The sequence below is a fragment of the Eleutherodactylus coqui genome, chromosome 5, assembly GCF_035609145.1.
Source record: "Eleutherodactylus coqui strain aEleCoq1 chromosome 5, aEleCoq1.hap1, whole genome shotgun sequence".
In the NCBI taxonomy this organism is placed as follows: Eukaryota; Metazoa; Chordata; class Amphibia; order Anura; family Eleutherodactylidae; genus Eleutherodactylus; species Eleutherodactylus coqui.
In genome coordinates, this window is record NC_089841.1 from 94,261,418 (window position 1) to 94,284,171 (window position 22,754).

Here is a 22,754-nt window from a genome sequence, read left to right on the forward strand (position 1 = left end):
ATAAAGCTCTCCAAACCTGCTGATAGGAAGAGCAACTAGAGAACCACACCCCAACCCTCTCCCAGGAATGACTAATAGTCAGCATGCAACCATGCAGCATACAGAGAGATCGCAACAAGCAATCTATGCACAACGTGCATTAACCCTTGTCCTGCATAGCAACAGGGCGACAGGTCTTACCCTGCATCGCGGCCACCATGCCACAACGCTGTCGTGACTGACAAGCCACGACAATTGTTTTTTGGATGCATCAGTAATGCAATTCACCAGTCTTCAAATTTGTTATATATAAATGCAACAAAAGAACAAAGAATTTCTCATGTGTGAATCAGGCAAAGCAGTTTATGCGTGCAATATAGGGTACATTTATGTTCATGTGAATGAGCCCTTAAGTTTACAATTTGTTTAAATCATGATTTTGTTACTTTAAAAAGCCATTGTCGTGGAACCTCAGTTGATGATTGATGAAAATGTACATTGCACGTTGTAGGCTTGTGTGTTTGATTGAGGGAGGTAGCTTCACGCCACTTGTGTGGATATACACTACCGTTCAAAAGTTTGGGGTCACCCAAACAATTTTGTGTTTTCCATGAAAAGTCACACTTATTCACCACCATGCGTTGTGAAATGAATAGAAAATAGAGTCAAGACATTGACAAGGTTAGAAATAATGATTTGTATTTGAAATAACATTGTTTTTACATCAAACTTTGCTTTCGTCAAAGAATCCTCCTTTTGCAGCAATTACAGCATTGCACACCTTTGACATTCTAGCTGTTAATTTGTTGAGGTAAGCTTGTGAAATTGCACCCCACGCTTCTAGAAGCATCTCCCACAAGTTGGATTGGTTGGATGGGCACTTCTGGCGTACCATACGGTCAAGCTGCTCCCACAACAGCTCAATGGGGTTCAGATCTGGTGACTGCGCTGGCCACTCCATTACCCATAGAATACCAGCTGCCTGCTTCTGCTGTAAATAGTTCTTGCACAATTTGGAGGTGTGTTTAGGGTCATTGTCCTGTTGTAGGATGAAATTGGTTCCAATCAAGCGCTGTCCACTGGGTATGGCATGGCGTTGCAAAATGGAGTGATAGCCTTCCTTATTCAGAATCCCTTTTACCCTGTTCAAATCTCCCACCTTACCAGCACCAAAGCAACCCCAGACCATCACATTACCTCCACCATGCTTAACAGATGGCGTTAGGCATTCTTCCAGCATCTTTTCATTTGTTCTGCGTCTCACAAACGTTCTTCTTTGTGATTCAAACACCTCAAACTTGGATTCATCCGTCCACAACACTTTTTTCCAGTCTTCCTCTGTCCAATGTCTGTGTTCTTTTGCCCATCTTAATCTTTTTCTTTTATTGGCCAGTCTCAGATATGGCTTTTTCTTTGCCACTCTGCCCTGAAGCCCAAAATCCCGCAGCCGCCTCTTCACTGTAGATGTTGACACTGGTGTTTTGCGGGTACTATTTAATGAAGATGCCAGTTGGGTACCTGTGAGGCGTCTGTTTCTCAAACTAGAGACTCTAATGTGCTTATCTTCTTGCTTAGTTGTGCAACGCGGCCTCCCACTTCTTTTTCTACTCTGGTTAGAGCCTGTTTGTGCTGTCCTCTGAAGGGAGTAGTACACACCGTTGTAGGAAATCTTCAATTTCTTAGCAATTTCTCGCATGGAATAGCCTTCATTTCTAAGAACAAGAATAGACTGTCGAGTTTCAGATGAAAGTTCTCTTTTTCTGGCCATTTTGAGCGTTTAATTGACCCCACAAATGTGATGCTCCAGAAACTCAATCTGCTCACAGGAAGGTCAGTTTTGTAGCTTCTGTAACGAGCTAGACTGTTTTCAGATGTGTGAACATGATTGCACAAGGGTTTTCTAATCATCAATTAGCCTTCTGAGCCAATGAGCAAACACATTGTACCATTAGAACACTTGAGTGATAGTTGCTGGAAATGGGCCTCTATTCACCTTTGTAGATTTTGCACAAAAAAACAGGCATTTGCAGCTAGAATAGTCATTTACCACATTAGCAATGTATAGAGTGCATTTGTTTAAAGTTAGGACTAGTTTAAAGTTATCTTCATTGAAAAGTACAGTGCTTTTCCTTCAAAAATAAGGACATTTCAATGTGACCCCAAACTTTTGAACGGTAGTGTAGATGTGAGGCATGAAGAGTGCTGTAGATGCTATGGTGATGATGAGTGAGTGTGAGGCATCAAAATTATTCAACCCTCATTGCAAATATGTTTATTCGTAAAAGTCTGAGACTGCAGTAGTTATTAAAAGTGGTATTCTGTGTTGAAGTTGGAGAAATGACTTGTTATATTAGTTGTGTTGAGCTATTTAAATTGTTCTTGTTTAATTGTTTTTGCAAACAGCTGAAAGTTGGTAAATAAACCTAATTTGCAATGAGGGTTGAATAATTGATTACAACTATATATTTTATAGTCAGTCATTAAAATCTCATATCAGTTCACAGACAGGCACAAATGTCATTAAGTGAAATTTTTCTGTTGATGACTAACATGTCATCAATAGATGATTGGTGGGGATCCACTCCTGGGGATCACTGCAGATCAGCTGATTCCTGATGCCAAACAGTAACACAATATAATGTGTGCGTGGCTCACCTCAAACAGTGTCCCAGCTGTATGCGAGGAGACGTTAGAACTCTGACCTGGTAATCCGCTAGCTCCAAGGAACATTAAAGGCATAAGGAAAAGAGATCCAAAAACGCGTTGTGGCCAGGGTTGGTATTGCAGGCACAGCTCCTGTTGAATTCAATGAGAACTGCATCTACAATACTAATCTGTGCTGCTGCGCTATTGCTTTGTGCTTCCTGTGCTACTGGTGGTGGCAACGAACCTGGGAATCAGCTGATTGGTGGGGATCCTGAGCAATGGACGCCCAACAATCATCTGCTAATGACCTCTCAGTCATCATTAGGAAAATGTAAACTCCCGGAATACCCCTTTAAGGGCGCCCACCCACTGGCGTTTGCGATTTTCGTGCGTGAAAAACGCCGCGTTTTCCGCGCGTTTTTTGCCGCGTTTTCACGGCTTTTCCATTAATTTCCATTGACTTTCATGGGTGCATTAGGAGAAAAATAAGGACACATATGCAACTGACAGTTCCTATGTTAAAAAACGCAACGCAACGCAAAAAAAAACGCCAGTGGACAGGAGTACATTCAATTCTAATTGCTCTTGAGAAAAAACGCAAAACGCAAAGAAAAAAAAATCGCCAGTGGGTGGGCGCCCTAAACCTTAAATTTTTAGTCTTCTGATAGACTCGTGGTGATTTTTTTTGATGGAGAAAAACTGACACCTTCCTTCTCCATTGTCTAATTCTGAGTAATAAACGGGAAATTCTCCTACATAAAATTCTTTTGTTAATACAAATTTGTGTTTTTTTTGGCTGTGGATGTAATAATAGTCATCCCAGGTCTTTGTACTGGTCTCACTTTTATCTATATATACTGTAGAAGTTTTATCAGACCATAGTTAGTAAAAGTGAGCCAAGTATAATGCAGTCATTTTCCTGTTTGGAGCAGATTTTCTTTAATTGTTGTTAGTTCTTAGGTTTTTCTGTCCTGCTTTTGTTGATACTTTAACTCATAGGATTTGGACTAGTTTGGTACTTAAGAAGGTGATAATTTTCAGGGTAAGGTTTCATCTTAACTTTTAAAGAGATTTTCCAGGCAAATTCTATTAATAGCCTATATTTGGTATAGTTACATAGTTCGTTAGGCTGAATGAAGACAATGTCCATCTAGTCCAGCCTGTCTATCCTTCTGTGTTGATCCAGAGGAAGGCAAAAAACCCCAAGAGCAGAAGCCAAATAGCCCTTTTGGAGAAAAAATTCCTTCCCGACTCCCTAATGGCAATCAGACTGTTCCCTGGATCAACCCCTAATTGTTACGGCACTCTGCCCCCCGAGCACCAGGTGGGGTGCCCTGAACTTCCCGCACCCCACTGTCCCTGGCTACTTGCCTCGGCCCTGGCTAACCCCAGGCGGACAACTGGGCGGCGGTCCCTGCGCTGGCTAGGGACCTGGCGACTACCTAGATGGAACTAACTAATGGGGGACAGAGTGCCGACAGAAGAGGCAGGTGGAACAGACCAACAGAACTTACAAGGCAGAGCAAGGCTGGAGATGGAGCTCACAGGCGAACTGGAAGGACACTGACTAGCAACTAGAGCAGACTGAGACAGACCTGACTAGAGGCTAACAGAACCAACAGGAACAAGACTGAGCAATAGGTAACTAGGAGGAGCTGACAGACAACTAGGGACTGGCTGATGGTAACTGCAGACAGACTGACTAGATGCAAGCAGAACCAATAACTGGCAGTGAGCTCAAATCACTGCCAGTCTTTTAACCACAAGGCTCCGCCCAGGGGCTGAGAGTGGGAGGAGGCAACTCCACCCACTGCTGTATAAGAAGGATGGAGGAGTGCGGGCGGCACCCTACGGGTGGACGCGCCTACGCGGCCGCCCCAAGCCGCTGGGAGAGCCCCGACACAGAGCTCCAGGCCGCCGGAGCCGACGCCGGAGCGACGCGCGCCGACCGCGGGACCCCGTGCCGCCCTGCATGGTAACACTAATAGTTCCTACCGGCCTGTATACCCGGATTAACAATTAACCTAAGATTTATATCCTATAATGTCCTTCCTCTCCAGAAAGACATCAAGTCCCCTTTTAAACTCCTCTATGGATTTTGCCATCACCACTTCCTCCGGCAGAGAGTTCCACAGTCTAACTGCTCTTACAGTAAAGAATCCCCTTCTATGTTGGTGATGAAACCTACTTCCCTATAATCGTAACGGATGTCCTCTTGTTACCGTCGCGGTCCTGGGTGTAAACAGATCACGGGAGAGATCCTTGTATCGTCCCCTCATGTATTATACATATTTATTTGGTCACCCCTTAGCCGTCTTTTTTCTAGAGTAAATAATCCCAATTTGGATAGCCTCTCTGGGTATTCCAGTCCCGTCATTCCATGTATTAGTTTAGTTGCTCTTCTTTGAACCCCCTCCAGTACCGTAACCTCTTTCCTGAGCACCGGTGACCAGAACTGTACACAGTATTCCATGTGAGGCCTGACTAGTGCCTTATATAATGGAAGGATAATGTTCTCGTCCCTCGCCCCTATACCTCTTTTAATGCACCCTAAGACATTATTTGCCTTTGCAGCAGCTGACTGGCATTGGTTACTCCAGTTTAGTCTACTATACACTAATACCCCCAGGTCCTTTTCCATATCACTTTTTCCTAGTGGTACTCCGTTAATTGAATATTGGTGACATCCGTTTCTCCTGCCCATGTGCATAGTCTTACATTTTTCAACATTGAACTTCATTTGCCATTTTTCTACCCAAGCCCCCAGCTTATCTAGGTCCGTTTGTAGCCGTACATTGTCCTCCGTTGCATTAATTATATTGTATGATTTTGCATCATCTGCAAATATTGATATTTTGCTGTGCAGCCCGTTTATCAGGCCGTTGATAAATATGTTGAACAGAGTGGGGCCTAATACCGAACCCTGTGGCACCCCGCTAGCGACTGTGGTCCAATCAGAGTTCGAACCGTTTATTACCACCCTCTGCTTTCTATCATTGAGCCAATTTTTTACCCACTTACACACGTTTTCACCTAATCCTAGCTGCCTCATTTTTTATATTAGCCTATTAGGTCATCAATAGTTACTCTCCAGGGACCCGCCGCTTGGGATCCCTGGTGATCAGCTGATCACCCAGTCCACTGTCAGTGCAGCGTGGCCAGACATCGTTATTAGTGTTGAAGGCGGAAATCAATGGGAGTGCTGCCTCCTATTACATTTCCGCGATGTCATTCTAGAAGGGCCGTGGATTAGACGGATTCGATTGACTTAAATGGAAGTCGTCTGCGCGGATGGAGCATGCTACGATTTTTCCTCCCCTAGTGGAAACTACAATTGGTTTCCGCAAGTATGCAAGAATTGATTTCCCAGCTATTTGCTGTGGATCCGTGGTGCGGATGCCCGCCGTGGACTCCCCAGCAAATATCTGGTCGTGGGCAGGAGCCCTTAAAGGGGTTGTCCCGCGAAAGCAAGTGGGGTTATACACTTCTGTGTGGCCATATTAATGCACTTTGTAATATACATCGTGCATTAAATATGAGCCAAACAGAAGTTATTCACTTACCTGCTCCGTTGCTAGCGTCCTCGTCTCCATGGAGCCGTCTAATTTCAGTGTCTAAACGCCCGATTAGACGCGCTTGCGCAGTCCGGTCTTCTCCCTTCTGAATGGGGCAGCTCGTGCCGGAGAGCTGCTCCTCGTAGCTCCGCCCCGTCACGTGTGCCGATTCCAGCCAATCAGGAGGCTGGAATCGGCAATGGAACGCACAGAGCCCACGGTGCACCATGGGAGAAGACCTGCGGTCCACCGTGGGTGAAGATTCCAGCGGCCATCTTCGCAAGGTAAGTAAGAAGTCACTGGAGCACGGGGATTCGGGTAAGTACTATCCGGTTTTTTTTTTTTAAACCCCTGCATCGGGTTTGTCTCGCGCCGAACGGGGGGGGCTATTGAAAAAAAAAAAAAAAACGTTTCGGCGCGGGACAACCCCTTTAAGCCTGCAACTTTTTTATTTTACCCTTGACATAGGCTGAATGCACACGGCCGGGTCGGATTCCGCATGCGGGACCCCGCAGCAGAATCTGACCCAGTGCCCGGCTGGTGACCCCTGCGTACTTGTTCGTAGTCATCTTTTCTGTATCGCGGATGTGCCAGCCGGCGCACATGTGCAGTGCAGAAAATGCAATGCCGTCGCTAGGCGATGGTGCGGATTCTGCAGCCTGTCTGCAGTGATAGCAGACATGCTGCGAAATTGACTTCAATAGAAGCTTTCTGTCCAGAATTCACGCTGGAATAGGACGTGCTGCGATTTTCCCTCTGCGAGAGGAAAATCACAATTGATTTCTGCTCGTTGACATGGCAGAAGCAGTTTTCCATTGCATGTCTATGGGCAGTATTTGCCGCAGAATCTGGAGGCGGACGCCCACTTCGGATTCCGCAATGCAAATACGCCCGTGTGCATTGGGTAATAGTCATATGAGAGCTCATTTGTTGCATGGCAGCTGTAGATTTTAATGGTACCGTATTGGAATACATATAATGTATTTTATAACTTTTGTTAATTTTTTTTGTGTGGGGACAGGGTGAAAGAACACATCAAGTCTGCCATTGTTTTTCTAATGTGGGTTTTGACCACTTTATTTATTTATTTTTTTTGGAACCCGAAATGAAAAGCATTTTGGGCTTATTTTTCTTTTTATAATGTTTGTCTTACAGGATAAGAAGTGTGTTCAGTTTATTATATGGGGCGTTACACCTGCGGCGATATCAAACACTTATTTTATATATATTATTTTTTTAATTAATTTTTTTTGTCTTGTCCCTATAGGGGACTTGAACCTGCAATGCCATGATCGCTCAGATAATACACTGTAATACTTGTGTACTTAAGGCTAACTTCACACTGGCAAGCACGATATGGGGCCTTTAAACCTGCCCCCATATCATGCTCGCCATCCATGAAATCCCTGTGAACGTGAGGCGTTTTCATGTCAAAACAGCCTTGCATCACTCCAGGGATGCAGGGATCCTCCAGTGCGGTTGCCAGCCGTGGCAGAGGATTGTGGAGTTTCTCCCATTGTTTTCAATGGCAGACCTCGCATCACGTGTACCTAGCTGCCGGCCCCCTTGGAAACAATAGGCGATGCAAGAGCATGAAGCAAGAACATGCCACAATTTGTGTATTGTGTCTAGGTACCATGCAGGAAAACATCGCTGATGTGTGTGACCGCATTCGAAAGAATGGGGTTCAAATTTGTGCGTCTCGCAAGGCACAAATCTCGCCCAAGTTTGTCGCCTGTTTGACGCTGGCCTAAGTGTATTATCTCTTATCTTTGCCATTACAAGCCATGGCAGACCTAGAGGCCACTGTTGTATGTGCCATGGTAACCCATCAGTACAGAGCTAATTCATTCCCTCTCATCATCGCTTGCATGTAGAGTACAAAAAATGGATTGCTGTCAGCTTACTTCCATTACGTTTTTTCCGTTTTTGTATTGGAACAAATAGCGCTGTCTGCAATGCTGTTTGTTCTGATTAAAAAAACAGAATCCTAATGGAATAGAAGCAAACTGACCGCAATACGTTTTTTAAAAACCTGATTGAAAGCAATAGGGGCAAAACACAGAAACTTTCAGTTCCTTTTTCTTCTCCAGAAGCAGAACAGAGAGAAAGAATTGTAACAAAATGCCCAGGTGTGAATGAACCCTGACCCCACTGATAATTTATCCATAAATGACTCAGGTGCCCCTCTAGGACATAGCAGTTCTCGACATCTCAGTAAACCGCCCAGGCTCTCAAGACAAGCTTCCAGGATTGCAGAGCGGCACTGGAGGAAAACCAACTCCAACGACGAGACTTGGAAAACGACTCGACCATTCACAATTGGATAACAATGCGTTATTCAGTCCTGCCCTAATTCTTTTCGGGGATTGCCACTTCATCGGATGCCCAGGACATGCATGTACACATGACAAATGCCAAAAACAGACAGTTAACTATACATACATCCATACCCAATGCCCCCTGGTAATGAGTGTCATGTGAGGGGGAGGGAACTAGAAGGATTTATACGACAATAAACATATAGCCAATGATATAATGGCACGTGTCAAATTTTTTTGAAGACATCTGAAAAAATACTAAATACTAGTCCTTCCATGAAATCAATGTATTGCGCATGCATGTTTTGGAAACACTGTGCTTTTGACGAATATCATGTCTGCATGTGAAAGTGGTATTTGTTGTATGGAAGCAAATAAGGTAAGAATAAGGATGCCTCGCACGTCTGTAAAGCTTACGCATGCGCAATAAACAACTAATTACCTAGTCTCCCAATCCCTCACCCCCATAATCTTTGGTCCTCACAAGTCCTCCTTTGCTCTTTTGTTGTCTCCTCTTTACACAATTGTCTCCAAGATTTCTCTTGTGTATCCCCTGTTTTCTGGAACTCAATACCCCAAACAATCAAACTCTCCCCCCTTTCAAAACCTTTAAAAGCAAGCTCAATACTGACCTCTTCAGAAAAGCCTACAATAATCCTGCTGCCACTACTCTGTCATATGACCAGCTTCTATCCTTCCCCCTTCCATTTTTGATTGTCAGCCAGCCCCCATGGGCAGGGCCCTCTCTCCCTCTGTACCAGCCTGTCACTTAGTTTTACTACTCTTCTTTTTTCTTCTTTGTTATATACTGTAAATTGTTTTTGTATGTACAGCGCCCTGGAATTAATGGCGCTTTAAAAATAAATATTTATTATTTCACGGGAATACATTTATTTACCAAGATAAACATGCCATGAATAGTGACTAGAGATGAGCGAGTATACTCACTAAGGCACATTACTCGAGCGAGTAGTGCCTTAGCCGAGTATCTCCCCGCTCGTCTCTAAAGATTCGGGGGCCGGCATGGGTGACAGGTGAGTTGCGGCCATGAGCACATGAGCAGGGGGTAGCGGGGGGAGAGAGGGAGAGAGAGATCTCCCCTCCGTTCCTCCCCACACTCCCCCGCCGCTCCCCGCCGGCCCCCGAATCTTTAGAGACGAGCGGGGAGATACTCGGCTAAGGCACTACTCGCTTGAGTAATGTGCTTTAGCGAGTATACTCGCTCATCTCTAATAGTGACTGTTGATCTTTAAAGGGTATCTGTTATCGCTTCCAAGGCTAAAAAACCATATCCACCTATACAACATTGAAGTAGTGCTTATTCTGAAACTTATGTTATAATTACTGAAAAAATCATACCTGTAAAAATAAGTTTTAAACATTTTTTGCGCCATATGCTAATTCTGACAGAGGCGTAGTAATTATAAGTTTCTTAATGAGCACTACCACAACTCTTTTCAGCTTTATGATTTTTGCCACTGCAGTTGAAGAGAGTTTTGATAATCTTTAGGCGTTGCTTGAGTATTTGAGCACTGTCACTTGGTGTGCAGCTATAACGCTAATCATCACTGAATGGAAGGAAGCTAAGAACCACCTTCACGAGCAAAATGCTCATAGTCATTTAAGGGAACTTCCATAGGGGTGAAAATCCACATACCTACCACGCGAATTTTGTTGTGGAATTAAAAATGCTTACTTCTCCGTTTAGATGCGCAAATTTTGGTGCGGATTTCCATGACAGCAAATTCCACTGTGTCCTGCAGAACAATCTGCGCCTGAGTGAATGGTCCCTTTTAGTGACCTTTTACACAAGATGGCATTGTCTGCAGGATGCAGCGCAGATGCGTATTTTGTCAATTATTGCAGATTTTGTTGCATTTTCAACTTTAGGGCTTGATCATACAAGCGTGTGTTTTGCACGCACATAATGCACGCTTCTAAAAGAACCATTGGGTTCTTATAGAAGCCTTCATATGCACAGAATTAGCAGCGCAAAACAGCGTGCACATAAAAAAGATAGGACATTGGTTATACTAGGTGCGCATCGGCAGGAGTTTCCATTGACTCCTAAGGGAGCAGGAGTTAATGGAAACTCCTGCGCTAGGAATAGATACCCCACTGCTTACAGCAGGGCATTTAAAAGGTGCCTCTGGGCAGCACCTTTTAAATGTCCTCCTGTAAGCAGTGGAGTATTTCTACTGCTACAGCTGTCACAGCTGTCAAGGCAGTGTTCTTCTACTGCTGCCACATCGAAAGTAATGGGATGAAAGCAACCTCCGCATGGATTTTCATGGAAAGCCTTGAAATATAAACCCTACCTCAAAAATAACCCCTAGCTGCTGGAAAAAAAAAACAACAAAAAACATCACCTCGCAGCACTGCCAGGGCTCCGGCACGTGTTGTCTCCGACTCCCCGGCACCATTCATCATATCTTCTGGCCAGGGATTTAAAAATGCCTGCCTTCTGGAAGCACTGCCTCTAATTGGCTGAGCACAGGGACCAATCACAGCCATTCAATCATTTGTGGAGCAGGCAAACTTTCATTCGCTACACGTATGAATCTTTAACCGTTCACGCGTTTTCGGCTTAGGCGAAAAAACGCGCTCCTCTGACCTCGGCTGTAGAATGCATTCTGCAGAATGCCTTGTGGAATTTCTTTTTTTCCCCTAGACTTAAGTTTTGAAATGACATCTCCTGTATTTTAGAAATCCGCAAGAACAATTCTACAAGATGTCCTTAAGGCTAACTTCACACGGGCGAGCGCGATATGGGGCCCTGAATCCCGCTCCTATATTGTGCTCACTATCCATGTGAAATCCCTGAGAATGTAGGGCGTTTTCAGGGCAAAACAGCCTTGCATCACTTCGGGGATGCAGGGATCCTCTGGCACAGCTGTTGTGGACTTTCTCCCATTGTTTTCAAAGGAGATCTCGCATTGCATCGTATGACCTAACATGTGGTGTAATGTTGCCTCCAATCCCATGGAAAACAATAGACACTGCAATGTGAGAGCGCGTAGAAAGATAGCACATGCTGCGATTTGTTTCTTGCATCGTAGTGACATGCAGGAAACCATCGCTCATGTGTGTGACCACATTCAAAAGAAGAGTTGGGGTCTCGACGCACAAATCTCACGCGACTTTGACACCCATGTGAAGGAAGCCTAACTCTTCAGTAGAAAATGGAATTTAATCTTGCGGGTTTTGAAGTAAAGATGCGTTGATTTTGAGAGATGCAGAAATCAAGTCTCATAGCGATAACATTGTGACACTAAAATGTCCAAATTCCATCCCGCGTGAAAGGTCTCAAAGATGTCTTTATAGAGATGCTCAGTCTCATGGCAAAGACACTTTTAAGATCAAGAGAAACATTTTTAGTCAGGTGTGTCCAAACTTTTGACTGGTATTACCCCGTCAGTTGAATTGCAAAAATTGATCTGTGATAAGGCCAATACTGAAGGAAATATCTGCATGGGAATCCTATTCTTGGATGATAATTACGAGATGTCTAAAGCTTGTTTAACATTAGGATGGTTTTATAGAGTTTTTTATATTTTTACGTCATGAGCTTGTGATTCTGTTTTTTTCTTTTAGTTAGCTGCAGCTCTCAATACTCATGTTTTCCCAGCGTCTGATATAATCTGTACAATTCCCATGTTTTTGCATATTTCTGGTTGTCTATTTGAACGGAAGCAAACAGGGCACATTTTTTGTTTTATTTGGACATTCTTTTCCACTTCAATATCCTTTCTGCATGAGAGTTTAATGAGTGTATTTGCCCAAGGCTGTATAGAACTTGCTCATCCATGCAGAATCAGCAGTAGCCTATGAGAGGAGGTTTGGCTAGGAGCGCCGATGATGTGATGTGGATTTATACTGACAAGCTGGTGGATAGTAACAACACTGAGCCACTGTCACACAGATCAGTAGAAGCACACATAGTCTGGTGAAAAGTACGACTAGGATTTGTCTGAGCATGGATGTTACATGCATGAAATATATCCATCACTGTATTATATGGTGGGTGTCCAGGAAAATTCTCGTCTTGCTCCATGTCCCAGGACCACCAAATTAGAGTCATTCAAGAGCAGGAAAGGGGAATCCCAGCGGTTGAACGGTCCTGTCTCTAGATGGAACCGAACAGCGCTGGGCAAACCCCATTGACTATAATGGAGTCCACCCACTTTCCGCCTAGCTGGCTAACTTTTTTGGCCTCACTTAAGATCGGTACACCCAGCCGGAGCATCCGACGCAGATGTGAAACTACCCTGACGCTTATTTTAGAGAACTGTGTGATCATTTACAGTACTATGACTTTACTTGATGTCAAAACAGTTGTTTCTTCACAGACTACTCCTTCCAAAATGCGGCTCATGTCCTGCACCCCTGGAAAACAGCTGATGCTGCCAAGGGAAGCCATGGCCAGCCAGGCATTTCCCCTGCAGCGATCACATTGTAGTGTTACATGGTAACTACTAGGCAGATTCACGCGGACATATTTGTGCACGCATTTGCGCATTAAAAATTTGCGCATGAAATACGCAGAAAGTAGGACCGATTGATTTCAGTGGGTTTGTTCAAATGCATTTATTTGGGGTGTGTAATTCCATCATGCAAAGAATACGCAGCATGCTCTATTTTCCTGTGCATTTGTGTAGGGAAAGAACACATCTAAACTCATTCAACTAATTGATCATTTCAATGGGTGAGAGCTTCGGTGCTCATTTTTTTGCATTGACAGTTGCGCACGACCTGTGTGCACAAAAAGTACAGTAAAAAACGCGCAAATACAGCGCAAATACGCAAACGCTTATGTGAATCTGGCCTTGGAGTGGAGATCCTTCCTCTAACAGAGCATATAGACAGATCATCAAGATACCTTCTAAGGCAGGGGTGGCCAACCTTTTGGCATCTTCTCTGAGCAACATTGGAAGGAGAACAGTTGTCTTGGGCTACACATTAAATACACATACACTAAGGGCTTCTGTCCACGGGCGAATTTTCACTGGGTTCCCCGCGGTGATAATCCAGCCACGGGGAACGCAGTGAATGCTTTCCATAGCATTGCTATGGAAAGCGCAACTCCCCTGTCCACGAGCGGAGAATCATAGCGATTCTCTGCTCGCGGCCTGCAAATCGCAACATGCTGCGAATTGCCGCGATTCTCCACGGTGAGCCTATCTGTCAGAGAGGCTCACTGCTGAAATCCGTCAGCTGGCTTCTGCTCCCCGGCGGCGGTTCCCGTGGCAGAGATCCGCCGCGGGATATCGCAACACCTGTGGACAGGCAGCCTGATAATGCAGGGCATCATCCTCCACACTGCCATAGTCCCCCTAAACAACCCTCATCATCCTCCAAATAATCCCCACTGCCACGCCATATGGACTCCAGACTGGAGTCAGTGCCTGCGTCTGCATGCAAGTTTGCACACAGAAACCTCAGGCTGCTTTCACACAGGCGACAATATCGCGTGATTTTCTCGCGTTGCTACAATTCTACAAATCTCACGTATGTGAAGCCCATGCTTTCCAATGGGTTCCTTTACATTACCAAGGTTTTGTAGCCTGCTACATTGCGAGGAAAAAATTTTTGGGCATGCTGAATATCGCCGTGATTTGCACTGTTTTGTAGCCCATATTTCCCTATGGAGCCTTTCTTTCTGTTGCATCACACGAAAACGCAGTTAAAACAATGCATCCCCTAACAGGCGGTGTCAGCTCTGCCGCATGTCTCTATTCTATAGTCTTAAGCCGGTGCTTTCTGGTCAGGGGTTCGAAAACCCCACCTCCAGGAAGCGCTGGCTCCGATTGGTTCTCTAGCGCTGCTGCTAAGCCAATTACTGCAGCACTCGATGAACCAATCACATCCATTGTATTACAGAAAAGTGTGCTGAAGCATCAGACAAAATGTGCAGCGGAGCTGACAGCGCCTCTTAGGTGATGTATTATTGGTTATTTTTTGGGTACGGTAATATTTCAAGTTGCCCCAAAAATCCAGGCAAAAGAGCGCTACAAAGTCGCACGTGACTTTGTAGTGACACAAAGTTGCAGCGATATCGCACAAAACACAAATGCGATATTGCTGCAATTTTCTCGGGGCGATATTGCTGTCGCCCATGTGAAAGAGGCCTAATGGCTTACATGCAGTTTGCAGCCACAGTCCATTTCTAACACCAGGGGAGGGACAGTGTGGGCTGGCTACGTTAAGACCACCGCCACTCATCCTCCTCTCGATAGGAGCAGTCAGGAGGACAGGAAGGAGAATTGCCGCCGCACACTGGACCTGGAGTGACTGAGTTAGGCCTCATGTCCACTAGCTAAATGGAATTGCGGATTCCGCAGCGGATTTTGCCCGTAGGGAATCATTGGCCATTCGCGGGTCCATTAAATTGATTTTTGCACCTGCGGATGGCATTTTAAAAGAATTGCGTTTTTCACGCGCGGGAGAAAAAAATGTGGCATGCTCCATTCTGTCGCGGATTCCGCGCGGATCGGCAATATTGCTATCACATTGATAGCAATGTGTGCGGATATCTGCATGCAAAAAAAACACCATTTAAAGCAAATCCGCGCGGAATCCGCCACGGAAATCTGCAGCCGATTCTGTGTGGATTGTATTTTTCAAGTGGACATGAGGCCTTAGACAGTCACACAGCTGCAAGCACCGCCCACTGCCCCGTCATCTGTATGATGGCGGAGTGTTTCCTATTGTTTTCATCACATCACACTCACATGCACCTTGCATACTGTGCGATGCTGCGCCGGCCCCATGGAAAACAATCTAAAGATAGGATGTGCTGCAATTTTTTCCCGCACCACGATGCAGGAAAAAAATGGAAAAATTACTCATGCGTGTGACTCAATTCAAAAGAACGTGCTTCATATTCATGTGAGATTTGTGCAATGCATAAATCTTGCGCTATTTTCTCAGCCTGCTGCCAGGTAGCGCTTGCGGCCTCGTCTCCTTCAGATTCAGCCTCCCCTTTGTGTTAGGCCACATTCCTAGCCATCTTGGGCTACATATGGCGCGCAGGTTGGACACTCCTCTTAGAATGCTTTTTTCAGACTTTTTTTGTGGCGTTTTAAAATGAATTTTCTTCTTCTTTAGCGGGCCATTCTTGAGGTGGTGTTTTCTTAAGGCGTATTCTTTTCCTATATGGAAGTCTAGAGGACAGTGCCTGATAAAATGGTTAACCTGCATTCGAAAAATATACTAATGACCGAAAAAGGACAACACAAATGAGGAAAAACAGGAGTATAAGGGCTCCTTCACACTGGTGATCGTGGCAAAATCGCAGTTGTGCTCATGAGATGTCTGAGCAAAAACATCGCTGCCGCTTGCGATTTTTCTTGTGCGTTTTTATTGCAAAACACAATAGGAGTTTCTAATCTTAAAAACGCATCGCATGAAAATCGCAAATTTGTGCATTGCGATGCGATAAAAAGGAGGCTCCACAGGGAGATTTCTTTAAAAAAGCTAAACGCGGAAAGAAAGGACACGCTGAGATTTTTTTTCACTCCACATCGCATGAGTGAAAACAAATGGGAAGGAAACCATTGAAAATCATTGGTTTAATAATTATGCATTTTCACTCACTCTCATGTTGTTCAAAAATGCGCGATTTTCTCGCAAATGTGAAAGCACCCTAATAGAGTGAATTCAAGGACTGTATGAATAAAGATGGCAAACACATTAACTAAGTGAATGACAATATGGCTTTAGCTAATACAGGGTGAGCCACGGAAAATTATCCCAGCGCCACACTCTTGTGAAAGCTAAGAGAAAATCTGTGTTGCCCATAGCAACCAATCACAGCGCAGCTTTCATTTTACCTCAGGAATATAAGAAATGAAAGCTGCGCTGTGATTGGTTGCTATGGGCAACAAAGACAGATTTTCTTTTAGGTAGGTTACATAAGGGTGTGGCGCCGGCCTACTTTTCCTCGGCGCACCAAAATGAAGCAATAAATATGAAATAAACATATAAAGCCAAATAAGTAGCACATAAAATACAGAGAATACAACAAAATCATTAATCACCTAGCAGGAAGCTCTGTGTTGTGGAGAGAACCATGGTCTTCCCTGATCCACTCTTATATACCTAAAAGGCCGCCATGTTTCTCTATACATCTGAACCAGTGAAGAAATGAGCGGAACAGGTGGCCAGCCTTCATTACACAAGCTTAGTGCACATCCTTGAGAATTTAGGAAAGACTCGTCTTATCAGCGAAGTGGGTTGCTTTAAGAAACAAGGGTGTTTGCTAGAAGTGTTTACCGGGAGTTTCCGCTGACTCCCATAAATTCCTGGTTCATGTTTGAAGATAGTAAGACAAAGGGAATATGTCACCTATATTTTTGTACAAATTGAAACCAGATAGTGAAACATTTTCCTTTTTTCTATTCTGTTTTTATTTTCTGATTGTAGATTTTAGTATTCTGTTCTCTATACATGACTATAGCGGCAGTGAACAGCATTTAGAAAGATGCTTTAACTGCAGTTTCATGAGGCATTCATACAATGAACTAGAGCTGACCATTATGGGAGACTGCTCTAGGAATGTTCTGTGACCGATGCAGAGGTCACTATGCAGGGAGGGGAGGTAGGTAAGCTGTGACTCCTCTATTGTAAATGGTGGATCCTGTGTAAGGGCTTGCTTACACTGCTGTTAGCCGCTTTCACATGACTGAGAAAACCGCATGAGATTTGTATGTTGCGAGACGCACAAATCTCTGGCAAATATGAATCCCATTCTTTTGAATGGAGTTATATACACGAACGATGTTAGTGGCAAGCTCTAACTTTTCACGTTCCTCAGAACACATCGCCCATTGATTTCAATGCCTCCCATGGCTCTCGCATGCTGTGTGATGTGCATGTGAGCGCGATGCAAGGTTTCCCATTGAAATCAATGGGAAACACTGCCAATCCTCTGTCACAGGTGAGACTCGGAACTTCACTGATGTGATGAGGTGAAAAACACCTTGCATCCGTGGATAAATCACTTCTTGGCATGCGCGATATCCGGCTGCGTTTCGCGGCGTGATAGTGCAATTACCTGTGTGTAGGTAGGCTTAGGCTCCCTATGTGAACAGGGACATGTATAGCTGGCCCATGGGGATGAATAAATGTAGTTGCAGTCGCTCATCCCTATAAGCGATTCTCAGCTCGTGTCAATGAAAAGTAAGCAAGCACTGATCAACATACCTGTTTATCAGCGCTCATTACATCATTTCAAGGATTCGGCACCCTGTTAAGTCTCATACTTTGGGTTCTCAGACCCACTTATGAGCACAGATGGGGTCAGCTATAAGTACCCTTTCTCCACAGGCCCCCATAACAGTTGTATTTCTTTCACTTGATATTGTGTATGTTATTTTGTAGCAGATTTGATCAGTTATTTTGATTTAAAGCCATCAGTCATTTAGATTGTTCTTTGTGGAAGTTTTCGATTCATATGTTACTTGTCTTGTGTTACTTTCAGGAATGGCCTTCCCTGCTGATATCTTGGAGAACTGTAGCCATGATGAACTGGAGAGCCTGTCGGAGGATTATTTGTCTTACCTCCGATGTGCCGACCCCGATAACCCAGAGTTTATATTATCGCAAGAAGGAAGAGAGGTAATATGTCCCAAGATTCACCTATTTCTGCAGTTGGGAGATTTTGCTTTGGATTTAGGACGCGAGGGAGTCAAAATATAAGTCTCTGTGACTCTGCTGTAGTTGACTGGTAGTTTGCTTTGTGTTCTCCTGTTAGCAAGGACAGTTTTAGACAAAGTGTGGCCCTGGGCAAAATTTTAAATTGGGCCCCAAATACTAAAATATACTGCCAACACTGCAGTCACATTCAGTCAATAAAGGTGGTGGTGTGCAGAGAGCTGCAGCACTGATCTCTACTGCTTCCAGAGGTATTGCTAAGGTTATATCACAAGGCATACTATATACCCCCCACATAAATAAAATTCATATACCTATATAGTTATCAAATAATGCCACCATCCAAGGCTCAAATCATGCTGCCGTCCAAAGCTCAAAAAATACCACCATACCATGACCACTACCATTACTGGTATATAATGAGTGCGTAATACTATCAGAACATAAAGAAGGCAGAAGAGAGAGAGAGGGAAAAGCAGCTTGATGGCCTGAAATGAAAGCTTAACCTGTATTGGAGTATAAATAGAAATTATATATATGTGCAAAGGTTAAGTCACTTTTTATATCCAACTCCTGATGAAACGTGTGTTGGGGTTTAGGTTTTCTGCACAATCATAGTGGCATCCAGATACTTTTCTTTCTTTTCTGTTACTGGAAAAACCACTATACAAACACCAATATTAACCCCAGACAGTGACCATATCTAGTCTTAGATACCAACTCTACACACTCTCTCTGCAGACCATATAAGTGATTACAGTACCATTATATGCAGTAAAAATGGGTGACTTCCTTTCTGACTGAAGTTATTCACGTTACCTTTTCTTCTCCATCTGGCGCAGACCACAATGGTGCCACCTGTAGTGTCCCACTTAGTAATAGTATACCCCCATTCGTGCCCTTTGATTGCCTCACACAGTAACTGAGGCTTTTAGTACCCATTACACAGTAAATGTGCCCCTTTTATGTGCCTACTCAGTAATAATGTCCCCATAATGCCCCCACATTGTAATAATGCCCCCGGTACCCCCTCACTACTAAGTCATTTCCACCTAATGCTCCTATTCATTAGTAATGCAGCAATTGTTCTTCCAGGCTTTAAGAATGTCCGCAGTCTTTAACTCATTCATGACTAAGGGTCATTGATGCACCTGCGTCCAGGACACATTCTGCAGTTCTGGTATTCCCAATTTAAAAAAGAAAATCTAAACTTCTTTTTTTGGGTGATATATCTACATGAGGACTTGTTTTTTGCGGGACAGGTTGTATTTTTTAATGGTAGCATATAATATATTGGAAGACTTTAAAAAATTTCTAGGTGGGGCGAAATGGGCAAAAAACCCAATTGCACCACTTGAGGGGAGGGCAATACTTTTGCATCATTCAACAAAGACATATTGTCTTTATTCTGTGGGTCAGTGCGATTGCAGAGATGACAAATTTATATAGCTTTTTTTAATATGTTTTAAAAAAAATTAAATACCTTAAAAAATGCTTTCTGTGAATATATAATGACCCACATTAGTTTATTTTTCTGTCACTGGAAGTGTATGAAGGCTTGTCTTTTGTGGGGTGACCTGTTGTTTGTGTTAGTACAAATTTGGCGAGCACATGATTTTTTGATCAGGTTTTATTCAGTTTTTTTCTTGGGGACAGAGTGACCAAAAATGTGCAATTCCGCCACTATGTTTTTTTTTTCCTGGACAGAGTTTACTATTTAGATTTAATAAAGTGATATTTTAACAAATTGGATATTTACCAAGACAATTTTTTTTCCGTTTATGTGACGACTGGGAAAAGGATTTTATTTTACTTTTACTTTTTTCTTGTTGCAATCACTGTTATCTCTGTTCACTGCTATTGCGTGCAAGTGTCGGCTGTCAAAGGCAGCTAATACACGCTGTGTATGGAGCGGGTTGGGCAATCGAGCCTACTTCATACACAACATATGTTTGGGATGGCTATAGCCGTCCTAACTGTATGGGGTATAAGTAGTTAGTATGTATATAGTTGTATGCATGACCGAAAGAGGTTAATAATGTCACCACTCTTTAATAAAGCCCTCACTATCCCTCCAGGCTTTAATAATGCCTCCCTTTATGCCCCAAACTCTTTATTAATGCCTACTTTATGCACCCAGTCTCAAATAATATCGCCAGTCTTAAATAATGCCCCCTTTTTATTGTCTCCAGTCTTGAATAATGCAATTTTTAGCATGCTCACAGTCTTTAATAATGCCCCCATATGCCTCAGTCTTGAATAATGCCCCTTTGTAATACTCATATTCTTTAATAATGCCCCCAGTCTTGAATAATGTCGCCTTAGTCTTTAATAAGGACCTCTTTAGGCATCCAGTCTTAAAAATAATGCCTCCTTATCAAGTCTTTAATAACCCCGGCTATGCCCCTAGTCTTGAATAATGCTTCTTCTTCATGCTCCCAGTCTCGTTTATGCCCCTGTTATGTCAGTAATAATAGCCCTGTAAAAAAAAAAAACACAGATTTAACTCACCACACCTCTCACTTCCACTGCTGATCTGGTGCCCACTGATCTGGCCTGCCTTCATTTCTTGACCTCAATCACATGACCACTGTGGCCAGTCACCAGCCTTCACCACACCATCGCAGAGGCCAGGGTCTGGTCATGTGACAATCGGAGACCGGAGCAGCATGGATTTGACCAGCAGGAAAGCAAAAGCTTGGGGAGTAAAATCTGCTTTTCTATTTTATGCTACATAGGTCTCATGCTTTACATTACTTGGGGGCCTCAATGGGGATGGGGACCCTGTGCAATTGATCAGTTTTTCCACCATCCATAATGCTGGCCTTGCTGTCAGACAACCTTTTTTAAGTTTCCCTTTTAGGAAATTCCAACATGACAGACAATGTGTGCTCCCTATTAGCTCACGCAGGAAATCATATTGGGCAACCAAGGTAAATGTTTGATATGTATTGACCTACCACTGATTTTTTTCCAGGTACCAATCAGTCTTAGTACAGTAGGGTATGTCCCACTTTATGGAGGAGACCAAACACACAAAGTTCTGGCTCTTTTTGCACCAGGAGATCCACTAACAGGTAGGACATTATTGTGCATTTATTAGTTGAAATGGACAAATTTTTTCTTGAAGACACTAATGTTGCAGCAATTGACGACATTCAACTATTGAATTGTGTTGGCTGAAATGACTAGTAATAACATTTATAAATTTAGAGGCATCTGGGATATTAAAGGGAACCTGTCACTAACTATAAGCACCATAAACAAAGTTATGGTGCTTAAACCAACAACACAAAAATATGCACTAAAGTGCCATATGAAAACAATATTTAATTGTAAATACATTAAAAAATGGTATCTTACAAAGAGGAGTCCCCATAGGAAAAACACTGAGCCATGTGAAGAATCCCAAGACAAACACATCTATATATCACCCATGAGAGGTTATGCATACAAAGTAACATAGTATTTAAGGCAGAAAAAACATAAGTTTATCTAGTTCAGCATATTACCGCCCCAATGTTGATCCAGAGGAAGGCAAAAAAAAAACCCAATGAGGTAGACGCCAATTTTCCCCATTAGAGGGGAAATAAATCCTTTCTGACTTAAATCTGGCAATCAGAATACTCTGTGCATCAACAACCCTTTTGAAGTTATTAATGATTATAACATACAATATTGTAGCGCTCAAAAAAGGCATCCAGACCCCTCTTGAACTCTTTTATCGAATTTGTCCTCACCCCGTCCTCAGGCACAAAGTTCCATAGTCTCACTGAGAATGTTGTGTTGCTAATAGTTTAAGGGATATGGAGTCCAGGAAGCCTCTTTCCATAGTCAACTGGTTCCCCGTTCCTGCGGTATCACCCAGGAAGTCAGCATGCGCACAGCCAGCTTGACACTTTTCAGAGGGGAGTGCACGCGCATTCCGATTAATCTCTATGGCAGTGCGCATGCATAGCCTTTTGAAAAAAGTCACGCTTCCTGTGCGCATGCAGACTTAGCCATTACAGTCATTCACAGATAGCTGTCAATCACTGATAGGACCGCCCATTGGACTGTTCAGCTCAGAATGTGCAGGTGTTTAAATGAATAAAATACAAGTTATACTGAGTCTTTTCCCATAAAACTATATGTCAATTTGCTCGCCGTCTCCTGCTCTATAACATGATGCCTGCAATTTGGATAACAATTTGGACCTAACAGGTTCCATTTAACTACTCTGCTCTACTTCAAAAAGAAAGAGCACATGATTATTTTTAAAAAGTGCTGGTTTGCGTTAATTTCTGTGTGTTCCATTTTACTAAATTTATGCCCAGATTTACATTTGGCGGCTTCTTCAAGGTTTCTGTCATTTTTGACGGCACCTTTTTTTTTCCCATCACAAAAATAGACACCTTGGAAAAACTCCATCAAACTCCATTAAATGACAATGAGGTGTGTTGCTGTAGTTTAGATCGCTCATACAGCATGTCTGGCACATGGCTATGGCTTCTGTTATGAACAGAAGCTGTAGCACAGGTGTGAACAGAGCCTAAAGCTGACCATTCACAGGATCTACTGACAATCTAATGTGTTTGGGGCAGTCTGACTGTCAACAAAA

At 43.5% G+C, this 22,754-nt stretch overlaps 1 protein-coding gene across 3 annotated transcripts in view; it reads left to right on the top strand.

Annotated features, from left to right (window-relative positions):
• The window catches only part of FAM169A (family with sequence similarity 169 member A), a 92,978-nt gene that overhangs the window by 35,540 nt on the left and 34,684 nt on the right, over positions 1–22,754 (top strand). For all 3 annotated transcript variants that reach the window (XM_066602890.1, XM_066602888.1, XM_066602889.1), the window contains exons 2-3: positions 17,982–18,118; positions 21,132–21,231. In XM_066602890.1, the coding sequence (XP_066458987.1) occupies positions 17,984–18,118; positions 21,132–21,231 (235 nt within the window). In that variant the 5' untranslated portion in view covers positions 17,982–17,983. The remainder of the gene's footprint in view (positions 1–17,981; positions 18,119–21,131; positions 21,232–22,754) is intronic.